Below are 12,393 nucleotides of genomic sequence, written 5' to 3'. Positions count from 1 at the left end.
GGTCTAATCGTAACTTCATTGTTCGACTACTGGAACTAAGTTATTAGATTCCAAATAAAATATAAACTATATTAATGATTTTACTGTACTAAATTCTACACAATTGGGTGTGCTAAGGACCCATAAAAACTGCAATCTACTCATTGTTGTGTCGACTACTGTCATTCAGACTGTCAATGAGACACGGCTTGCCTTTCTTTCTATCAACGCATTATAACCGGGAGTACGATTACTATTTTTTTTCTTTTTGTTATTAAAGGTGGCGTTGTCGATGCTCCCGCCGTAGAAAACGTCGCTTCTGCACAACATGTTGTGGCAGTTGCGATTAAAGCATGTGATCCTGCCTTCATTGTAGATAATACGAAGCTGCGAAAATGGCGGACGAACAGGTGAGTTGCCGATCAAAATAACGTGCGAACCTCGAAACATAACGAAGTTTATCTACGACAAAGTGATTACAAAAATCGTGCGGTAAATCAACCGGCGGTTAAATTTCTCGCGAATTGTGTTGTATCGACGTGTGTCCCGAACATTTATCCGTTTGGAAACTCTACAAATTTTCTTGATGCTATTGCACTCTTGTTTTGTTGCCGGACCACAGTGATTATTATTTCGTCCCCGCTGTCAATGGACGTGTAGTCACAAACTAAAAGATTCCTTAATCCGCAGATTTATTGACGTTTTATACTACGGACGGAAAATCGTGTGGCCGATGTGCAAATGTTTAACCTTGTTCTAACGAATAGTATTTTGTGTAGATACAGTTCAGAGTTTTCGAAAGATAACTCAATGGATGGAAATATATAAATAGTTCGTGGATTTTATATTCCGAGCGTTTCGTTTTGAAAAGGTTTCGTTTGCCTTTTCCATGAAGTCGAGTTAAACTATCCTTGTAATATTATTTTAAAAAAAAATACGGCATAACCTATCCGATACTCCCTATTTTACAAGATAAACTAAGGTGTTTTCTCTAAACTTCAGCACGTTAGATTGTTGTTTATCTAATGCTTCGTTTGAACATTCGACTGATTAATCGCGATGTTTCGTTTTAATTCAAAATAATTGAAAATGCTCGAGGATGTGCTTGTGAGATATCTCCAAACTGAATTTTTGACCGTTTAAAGTACGGTTGTTTAACGTCTGTTATTTACGAAATCTAAACTGCGTAACCTCAAAGTATTATTTAAATCTTAAGGAAGTAAATGAATACTTAACTTTCGTTTATTAATGTAAATAGAGGAAGAATCGAATGAATAAAGTTTGTGAAGAAATAAATCGTCAGTACCACGAAAATCGAGTGCATTTAAAGAAACATTGTGATTTGTTTTCCTTTGTTTATGTTATTATAATTATCTTAAATGTGACTAAATATTTAGAATTTTTCTTTTTCTTTTCATTATAAACCGGATTTATATTTACATTGTTTCACAGAATGAAGTGTATTCTAAATAAATAGTGTTATTTCGTAATTATGTTTACCTATTGCAATGTCAGGGCTAGTTAGAAAATATTTATTTAACTCTAATTTTATTTCATGCTCTTTAAGTAAGTAACACATTGTTTGTTATTGTAAGCTCTTAAATGTTAACTGTAATGGAAATTAAAAATTAATGGAAGAATTTGAAAAGTGAAGCAATGATCTTGAAGATTATAGACTTGAACCTAAGTGGAAATATTGAAGTGTACATTTAAAACATTAAGAATGGATGACATACAGGAATTACGGCAACTGGAGTTGCTTTGCAAGCAGTTGTATGAATCACAAGATTCTACTCACCGTGCAGAAGCAGAAAAGGCACTTGTTGCTTTCCAAAATGCACCGGATACACTTACAAAGTGCCAACTGCTACTCGAGCGAGGGGATTCTGCATACGCTCAATTATTGGCAGCCACAACATTAACAAAACTGGTTTCTCGTTCAGCTGGACTTAGTTTACAACAAAGGCTTGATATACGTTAGTTTACCAATGAAATTATTAAACAAATTAAGTAAGGACACACAAAGTTAATTCATGCAAATTTTGTTTCAGGGAATTATGTCCTCAACTATTTAGCAACTCAACCAAAATTACCAAACTTTGTGATACAAGCTTTGGTTACATTATTTGCTAGGATATCAAAGCTTGGCTGGTTTAATACTGATAAAGATGAGTTTGTCTTTAGAAATGTTGTCAGTGATGTAGCAAAATTTCTTCAGGTTCGATATCATTGTTATTTTGAATTCTTTAATGTTAATTTATCATGTTTTCTGAATATATTCATTTTGTACAGGGTTCAGTGGAACACTGTATGATAGGAGTCCAATTACTTTCACAATTGACCTGTGAGATGAATCAAGTAACAGATGATGAAAACAGATCTCTTACAAAACATAGAAAAATTGCTGGTAGCTTCAGAGATACACAACTGTTTGAAATATTTAAGTTATCGTGTACTTTATTAAGTACAGCGCGTGAGAATTGTAAAAATTTAAATTTTAATGATGAAGCACAGGTACAGCTTTCTCCTCTACCTTTTATTTATTAAATACTTTGCAACTATTTTACATATTTTTTCATTTATAGCATGGTCTGATCAGACAGCTTTTAAAATTGGCACAGAATTGCTTAACATTCGACTTTGTTGGAACATCAGCAGACGAAAGTTCCGAAGATCTCTGTGCAATACAAATTCCAAACTGTTGGAGACCTATGTTTTTGGATTCCACATCATTAAAACTCTTCTTCGACTTATATCATAGCTTACCTACGACACTATCATCTCTAGCCCTTTCGTGTTTGGTTCAAATAGCATCTGTCAGAAGGAGTTTATTTTCTAATCCAGAAAGGGCACAATTTCTAACACATTTAGTTAATGGTGTAACAAACATTATACAGAATCCACGGGGCCTAAGCGATCCCGCGAATTACCATGAGTTTTGTAGACTAATCTTAAGGTTAAAAAGCAACTTTCAACTGGGGGAACTGATTTTACTTGAACATTATCCAGAAGATATACAATTAATCGCGAAATTTACAGTTCAAAGTTTACAAATGTGGCAATTTTCGCCGAACAGCTTACATTACCTTTTAACGCTATGGCAAAAGATGGTGTCGTCTTTGCCTTATTGTAAAGGGGGAGATCGACATTTATTGGATATATATACACCAGAAGTTGTAAATGCATATATTACTTCAAGATTCGACTCTGTCGCGGTAGTAGTTAGGGAACGTTTAGAAGATCCACTTGATGATTTAGGAGTAGTGCATCAACAATTGGAGCAGATATCGGTAATTGGAAGGTGCGAATATCAAAAAACTTATGCCTTGTTAATACAACTCTTCGATCAAGCCGCGCGCGCGTACCAAGAATTAATGACTCAAACATCATCTCCAACTACGCGAATGGATATTACTATACGTGAGGGTCAACTAACATGGCTCGTGTACATTATAGGTAAGAAAGTAATTTTTATAACTTGATAAACCAACAACCATAAAGCAAAACAAGTATAACATGTATGTTATGTTTAAAAAAAATAAAAAGGTGGTGTTATCGGTGGAAAAGTAATATTCAACAATAACGAAGAGTACGACGCGATGGACGGGGAATTGGCCTGCAGAGTGCTTCAGTTAATGAACTTGACTGACTCGAGACTTGCACAAGGTGGCTGTGAAAAATTGGAGTTGGCAATGTTGAGCTTCTTCGAACAGTTTCGTAAACTATACGTAGGAGAACAAGTTCAAAAGAATCCTAAAGTGTATAGAAGACTGTCGGACGTTTTAGGAGTGAACGATGAATCTATGATACTCGGTATTCTTATTCGGAAAATGTAAGTAAGATGCAGCGTACAAAAGTACCGTTTAAGGTAGTAATTTTCGATGTTCCATTTACAGAATAACAAATTTGAAATATTGGGGTCGCAGCGAACAAATTATTTCGAAAACATTGCAGTTATTGAATGATCTTTCTGCGGGTTTTAGCTGTGTTCGCAAACTTGTAAAACTAGAAGAAGTACAATTCATGCTCAACAATCACACAGTATGTATAAGTAACCATTTATACAATTTCTGTATAAAGTGTGCAAACAGAGAATATTAATCACGTTTCTTTTTCATTGATAGGGAGAGCACTTTCCATTTCTGGGAAATAACGTTCCTGTATCAGAAATGCGTTGTAGATCGATGTTCTACACATCCTTGGGTAGATTGTTAATGGTAGACTTAGGAGAAGATGAGGAAAGGTTTCACACTTTTATGTTACCCTTAACAGGTATACAAATTATTTAATCTATAAGGTATGATAAGATATTTATATCAGCTTTACGTTTATATTATTCATTTTGTAGGTGCGTTAGAAAGTTTGGGTCAATTGATGGGTGCTGCTGATCCTTCACTTTTTGCAGCAGAGGAAGCGAAAAAAGCTTTGATTGGTTTAGCAAGAGATTTAAGAGGCTTAGCTTATGCATTTAACACATCCACATCGTACATGATGCTGTTTGACTGGATGTATCCTTTTTTAATGAGACAATTCTCTTCCACGCGCAGCCAATGATAGAATTTCGTTCTTGTAAATTACCTTAATTGACATATAGATATCCAAACTATTCACCAATTTTATTACATGCCGTAGAATTATGGCATTACGAACCACAAGTCACAACACCCGTCCTAAAATTATTCGCCGAATTAGTACAAAATAGGAGTCAACGATTACAATTCGATGCATCTTCTCCGAATGGAATTTTATTATTTCGTGAAGCTAGTAAAGTGATATGTAGTTACGGTAATCGAATATTGAATGTTGAAGTTCCAAAGGATCAGATATACCCTTTAAAACTGAAAGGGATAAGTATATGCTTCAGTATGTTAAAAGCAGCTTTATGTGGGAATTATTTGAATTTCGGAGCGTTCAGATTGTATGGTGACGAGGCATTGGATAATGCACTTAATACATTTGTAAAACTACTTCTTAGTATACCACTGAGTGATTTACTGGTATGTATTTGATTCATAGAGATGTTTTCGTTCATAGTTTACATGAGATCTAACATTACGGTATTATTCTTGATAGGATTACCCAAAGTTATCCACAACATACTACGTGTTACTTGAATGCTTGGCACAGGATCATATGGTTTTCCTCTCTACCCTTGAACCCAGAGTTTCTTTGTATATTCTATCAAGCATCAGCGAAGGCCTTACAGCACTAGGTGCGCAAAAAGACTCCTATACAGGTCTGTGCGGCTGATTCTATCTTTATATCAGTCTCTTATCCTCTATGCCATGTCTTTCGAGATTATTAGTCTCAAATCGTTTACAACAATTTCCACTTATCACAAAGGTATTCGTCAAACACTTTCGATGTTTTTGAGAAATTCTAAATGGAACGCGAATAATTGAAATGTACATCTGAAATATTCAGAAACATCATTCCAATGAATCGTTCCAATTAATTTGGAGACTTTAAATCAACACGAAGTGTTCGGCAGTAGGGAATTTTATTACTAATTATGTCAGCCAAACAATAGTCAATAAGAACAGTTAGTTTATTTTATATTCATTTGCATTTTGCATTATTGCTTGGAATGTAAAACTCCCTTTTTAGGTATTGGTAATTGCTATCGTTTTACACGTATAGGAATAATGGTGTATGTTGAGTAATCGATCTTCGTGTACATAAAGAGAATGGTTTTATAGGCAATGAGAGGATTGGAGTTTGTAGAATCTAGACCCCATTTGCTATGACTGTATCGTGTACCGCTTTTTTTTTATTTCTATTTGTGTTTTTAGTACTGTATTGTATTAGAGACTCAGGACACTGCTTTTTAACGTTTACTTACGTAATGGGTCTAGCACACAGTCAGCCGCACAGCTGACACGCTACTAAAATGTTTGAACATTCATAGTCATAAGTATTTTCGATTATTAACATACTAATTATCACATGCATGATACATAACAATACTATCTTTCTTGTGTTCTATGCTCTGTTTTGCAATTCTATGTTATCCACTGCACAATTTATAGCCGATCGCTATGAACATCTAAAGTATCAATAATTACCCTGTACTTGAATAGAATTGAGCACACTTTTAATGATTAGGCCTCTGTATTATATTTGTAACAATTGTTGTAAATTTGCACGTGATTCTGAACCAGGGCTTTATAATAGATTTTCTTCCTTTTTCTTAAGTAACCCGAAATAATGGTAGCGAAATTTTTTTTTTACAGATACAATGATTTGTACTGGCTGCTGCACTACTCTTGATCATATTGTGACATATTTATTTAAACAACTTTACCCGAAAGGTATGATTTATCTAGTACTTGTATTGTACCCTCGCGAGCAAACTCGGTTTCTCTCGTCGGTGTATGTCTACATATCATTTATATACAATGTATATCCTCTTTTTCATAGGAAACTATGCAAGGAGGAAAAATGCTGTAGTTCCAGGAGGTGGAGATTTATTTCTACAAGTTCTAAAACAACATCCTGAGATTCTTCAGCAAATATTAAGTACAGTTTTAAATGTGATAATGTTCGAAGATTGTAGAAATCAATGGAGTATGTCGCGTCCTCTTCTGGGATTAATTCTTTTAAATGAAGAAGTGAGTAAATATTAATATTCACTTCAGGTTTTGTAGATAATTTTCGAATGATTGTATTAATTGAAAATTTACAATTTTAGTATTTTAACCAATTACGAGAAAATATTATTAGAAGTCAACCAGTTGATAAGCAGGCAACAATGGCACAGTGGTTTGAGAATTTAATGGAAGGGATTGAAAGGAATTTACTTACAAGAAATAGAGATAGGTAAGAGTGAGTAGAGGTCAATGTAACCATGTTTCAATATGTGAAAATTCAATGTTCTTAATGAAAAGTAGAAGGAGAGTAACGTCATTTTTATATACATTTTTCTTATTTTAGGTTTACACAAAATTTGTCGTTGCTTATAAAAGATATAAATGATACCTTGAAAGGACCTTATTCATCTGCAAATGTTTCCAATGATATGATGACACTGCAGTGATACCGCTCTCTTGCTACTAGATTCTCCTAGGTTCTTGCCTGCCAAATGCTTGAATGTGTGTGCGAGTGAAACTATAAATTATGGTGGATTTAAAATTATGGTTTTAGATAAGTATAAAGATAATAAATTAAGTACTGTTGTTTTATAGAATTATTATTGTTTTTGGCTTCCTATTCTCTTGTAACCTTACTTCATTTTCAAATTTCTCTATTTCGATTATATAACAATTTCAAAGTTACTACGACAATACAGAGATTTTATTTATTTCGATATATACGTAGCATACTTACGGTTTCGTGCTTAATGCTAAAATGTCCTTTACCCGAAATTTATCAACAAAAAAGAATGAATCCTGTTATTACCTTTATACTCCTACTGTTTTCGTTTGATACGATATTGGAATACGAATGTTTTTGCACATATTAGCTATTTAAAAAGATTGGCAATAAATATATATTTTGCAGATTCACAGTTAATGTACGCCGATCTCTTTTACAGATACATTAATTGAACTTATTTCACTTACTTTCTGGAAGTGTCCAGACTACTATACAATACTTGCACCTTATTCGAATATAAAGGAAATATGTATACCTTTCAATGTGAATTTATTTTTAACTTCCAGTGACAATTATCCGATGTTATATGCATTGTTCATTACATGAATATCTTATTTTATATAAATGTCACACTGGTATCATAATTTTTGAACGGTATTAAAAAATACAATGTAGAATAGGAAGCCAATTATATGAATTATGAGAACATATTTTGCTCCGTATTACTTTTATACGCAGTCGATTTCCATTTATTTAAATGCATTTGTAATTTAAATTTTTTTTGTTGCAAAATATGGGTCATAATGTTAAGAATAACTCGAAACAGTAATGTTAAAAATCGATGAGTCACTATCAAAAATTTTTAGAACCAATCATTGACATCTTGTGTCTCAATGAGCATTATTTAGGAGATGTCTTAAAATCGATAATGCAAAAAGTTCACTTACAAATATATTTTGTTACTATCATTATTGTCATGGAATTATACTTGTCACTGATAATATTCTATTACAGCAAACTTGGTATTAAATATGTGTTGTGCGATGCTGTTAAAAGTCTTCTAACTGTTAACATGCATATTCATTTCTCTGCATTTACTAAAGTAATGCAATATCTTCTATAAGTACTTTTAGCATTAAAATTTTTTGCACATCTGTAATATACACATCATAAAATATTTTTAACGAGTTAGTTTTCTGTATTAAGGTTAATCATGTATATTATTAGAAAAAAAATATGGACTTCGATAATAAAAATTTTCATTCCGTAAAAGTTATTAGAATTATTTTTACAAATGACATACTAATCATGTTGATCATATTTACATATTACCTATTACTATTAAATTCCTTCTTGCTTCTAATGTTTCTCCCTCTTTATCTTCTGTTTAATGCATGTTAACAGTAGAAGAGTAGCACTTTTATTAATTAATATTATATACTGTAATTGAAAGTATTTAATAATTTAAATTCCTTACAGCCTTTTATACTTCATCATACCCTATATTGACAAAGAATAACTTACATCAGGATTATTTGACATGCTTAAGTTTGATTATTATTTCTATTTAGGAAAAAATTCATTTCTTCATCAAACACTGTCACATTGATTGCTAACAACAGAATTGTTGTATTAATTTGTTTTTGACTCGTTTAACGCTACCTGTAACATTTAGTAGTACACAAGTGTATGACGAGTGTGTGCAAAGAACTCATGTGGGAGTTCCATACAATGTTAATCTATATACAATTAATAATTTCGTAGAGTTACATTAGACACTTATAAAATACCTTCATTTAGGTTGTATCCATTCATTTATATATTTTTTACTGTAAGATAGTAGAAACAAGCTGCTGCGAGACAGCTGACATTTCCTTTTTTTTTTATAATAAATTTCTAGACATTTTACTTTTAATAAACACTTGTAAAAATGTTCGAAAATTATTTTCATTAAACCGTGTGTGTTTCAGTTAAATGCCTACTGTAAACAAATGCACTGTACATATTTCGAATATAGTAAACGTGTTACATTTCGTATTGTATAAGATGCCCAAAACTGTCTAGCGCAGAATTAGACAATAACTAAGACGTCATATCCATCTATAACACACATTCATTTTTATTCAGTCGAATTATGCGCTAGATTTTTAATGACTAATAAACATAAAACACAATCAAACCTTTTACATAATCTTAATGTCATTTGTTATATACATACAAATATGGGAAATTACATACATTTTTTTAATATTCCTGGAATAAGCAAAAAGTTATATAAAATATATGAGTTCATTATTGCAATTTTCAGTGTCTGATCTTTAAATAACTTACGAACTAGAAGAATAAAAGAAACAAGGTGTTATTTGTTCATTGCGAGAATTTTTGCCTACAGCTTCAATGAAGTTTATTACATAAATATAATTAACTTAATATAATTTCACCATCTTTGGATGAGAACATTATATACATCTTTTTGCTTAATTCGGGGCCGACTTTACGCGTTGCAGTAAGAGGTCCAGCTGCTCTCCTAATCTGTAAAATATAATAAATATACATGTGAAATGTAAGTAAAAACATACTAATAAAACACTTAAGTTTTATTGATTTGAAATATTTTTGTATAACTTTCTCTGTGTCTAATCGCTAACTTTAATTCTTGTGTATAAAAGATAAACAAAGTTCATAGTTTACTGGAATATCTTTCAATAAATTCTGTCCTTCAATTTGAGTGCAATTCTTGTATGCCTGAAAGAAACAAAGTAATGTAAATTTATATGTACATGTAGTAATTTATATTTAGCACATAATATTTACTTCCATTAAATCTGCAGGGCATTTGTATACAGAACTTATCGCTTCTGCAATCTCAAGACTACTTAAATTAAATTGACACAGCTGTTGTTGCCATAGTCTCTTCAATCCATTCCCATTTTTATCTACAGATACTGTGTTTCTATTATCTCCCATTACATACCAGTCAAATTTACTTGTTAAATTCTCATTCTTTTCCATTTTAAATGGTATTTCTGCTATAGCTTTAGTACATTGATGTATCATTTGTGCTAATTCCTGAGAATTGTTTATTAATCTGCTGCTACACTTGGCAATAATTTGTATTTCATCGAGGCACATTTCAAGCTGTTCCTTTGAAATTTGTGGATAATTTTTAAATTCATGATTGCTTGCATTACCAGCTTTTTTGTGTTTATTCTTTGTCCCATTTTTACCTGGATTCTTTACTTGCTTACTGTAGATAAAATAATTCTCTATACCAAAAATTACTAACAGTATACTGTAATTTGGCAATGAAGCTTTGATACTGAAAATAGTTGTGCAAAAACTGCCATCTGCCACTTCTGTTACCACTTTATCCCAGTTCCAAATAATCACTATTTGGTTGACATTTTCAATATCAGTTACAGTACATATTTCATTGTCTGAATCTACATAGCCATTTTCAACATTTCTTTTCCATGTAATGCTATTTGGAATTAATTCTTTTTTAATACTATATTGTACATTAGCATCAAGCAGTATGCTTACGATTTCATTAATACAGCCAAAACTTTCAATATTTTTGTCAAGAACAACTTCCATGAATTTCAAACATTCGCCAGGTTTAATATTCTTTGATTTCTTTGATGCAATTGCTTTTAGTGCCTTTTCTCTTCCTAACTGCTTCTGTCTTTTCAACCTTTCCTCTGTTATTTGATTCCTAGCTTTCTTTGTCACAGTTTTTGTAACTTTTGGTTTTTCTCTCATTGTTCTCTCTTCGTCTGATTCTTTTGTGGAATCAGATGAATTAGCCATTCTGTTTGAAGACTTTTTAACATTATACTTCTTTGAATTTGTATTCGTGCTAACTGCAGATGAATGGACTTTTGGTGACTTACCAGGAGGAAAAGTAGATAAACTGGCTCTAATACTGTTGTTTTGTAATTCAAGTAATTTTTCTGTATCACTAGCATGATAGAATTGTACTTCGGGAAATTCGAATTCACTTGTATCCAAATCAAAAGAAGATCGGTGGAAAGACTTCTTTCTACTTCCCTCATCAACATTCTTAAGTCCATCATTTTCAAGAGACAAAACGGATTCATTCGAATCGCTTAGAACAACAATTTCCGTCATTTTATAACGATATTTTGTTGAATTGACTCTTAAAGACAACACTTAAAATAGTCGTTAGAAGTGAAAAAATATTTTTAAAAATGTATACCCTTTAATTTTCGTAACTGTGCTATACTCTGCAATATTCGCTAGGTGTTTTTTCAAGAATTTTCTTTCTCATCATTCTATTCCACTTTGCTGGAATAAAAGAAAATACATATATAGCCTATAAGAAACACAACTAAACATGATCGATATCAATATTTGTAAGAAATAACTGATAAATTATTGCTTAAAAGTGTGCTTTCGATCATTTGCTTTGGATAGAATTCTATCCAAATTGATCCAAATGTGGCTTTGAATGAGTTCTAATGATAGAAACATCGGATAGAAGATGTGCATTTCTTGAAATCATTTCCCCTATTTTCTTCCTATTTATATTTTATATACATTCAATTTTGTATAAATGAATTTCTTTTCATTTACAACGTAAACATCCATTTTTCAAATCATAGTATACCAACGACTACAATGTAACAAGCAGAAATTATTTTAATTAATCTAGCGCTAAAGGATGATGTGGCGTTATCTAGAATCAAGAAAATAGTACTAATTAGCAAGCAGTTTAAATATTTTTCCATAGATGGCATCATAAGTCTGTTCGACTTAAAGACACTATTCGCGAACTCAAGGAACTGACCTGTCCTGTAGTGGAAAAACATAAAACTAGTTTGGAGGGTATAAACGTTTATAGTCAGGGATCCTAACAATTGTAGGGTATCAACGGTTTAGAAATAAATGTATATACGTCTAAACTCAATGATAACAAATTTATTAATAAAAATTATTTACAAAACTTAGCAACGATAAATTAATCAGTAAATTAGTATCAAACTTCACATTCAAATTTGTCGCGCAAAACCACATACCTCACATACGCCTACAAATAAGTCCCCACACAACAGTCCGATCGCGCTGCCGCTTATAGTCTCTTGAATTTGCGAATATATATCTATGACTTTGCTTCTTTCTGTAAGTATCGCTCTAATCTTACTCATGTTCCATGGTTCGGGCGTAGACCCGTTTCGTTCCATGGTTTCGTTGGCTATCGTTAACTTTTCAACTCTGGCGGAAATAATGACGTCATGAGCGAAGTGTCGATGACAAACGGATGATACATCGAAATGATACGGAATTGTGTACACGCTA

General features: G+C 32.2%; 2 protein-coding genes across 2 annotated transcripts; one reads left to right on the top strand and one right to left on the bottom strand.

The window, feature by feature from the left end:
* The first annotated feature begins 312 nt into the window (after positions 1-312).
* Positions 313-7,015, top strand: LOC107193063 (exportin-7). The gene is made up of 15 exons (XM_015582444.1): positions 313-389; positions 1,718-1,955; positions 2,031-2,197; positions 2,272-2,493; positions 2,565-3,435; positions 3,526-3,811; positions 3,876-4,020; positions 4,104-4,251; positions 4,328-4,487; positions 4,574-4,976; positions 5,053-5,215; positions 6,213-6,290; positions 6,400-6,590; positions 6,671-6,798; positions 6,913-7,015. Exons 1-15 carry the CDS (start codon positions 375-377, stop codon positions 7,013-7,015), a joined length of 3,318 nt encoding a protein of 1,105 aa, XP_015437930.1. The 5' UTR covers positions 313-374.
* A 2,464-nt stretch (positions 7,016-9,479) lies between these two features.
* Positions 9,480-11,205, bottom strand: LOC107193107 (crossover junction endonuclease EME1). The gene is made up of 3 exons (XM_015582498.1): positions 9,889-11,205; positions 9,766-9,819; positions 9,480-9,606 (listed from the first exon to the last, which is right to left on the bottom strand). The coding sequence occupies exons 1-3, from the start codon at positions 11,203-11,205 to the stop codon at positions 9,496-9,498; spliced, it is 1,482 nt and encodes a 493-aa protein (XP_015437984.1). The 3' UTR covers positions 9,480-9,495.
* Positions 11,206-12,393: the final 1,188 nt, after the last annotated feature.

This window comes from Dufourea novaeangliae, unplaced genomic scaffold (assembly GCF_001272555.1).
Source record: "Dufourea novaeangliae isolate 0120121106 unplaced genomic scaffold, ASM127255v1 scaffold493, whole genome shotgun sequence".
In the NCBI taxonomy this organism is placed as follows: Eukaryota; Metazoa; Arthropoda; class Insecta; order Hymenoptera; family Halictidae; genus Dufourea; species Dufourea novaeangliae.
This window is presented reverse-complemented; position numbering and strand designations above follow the sequence as displayed.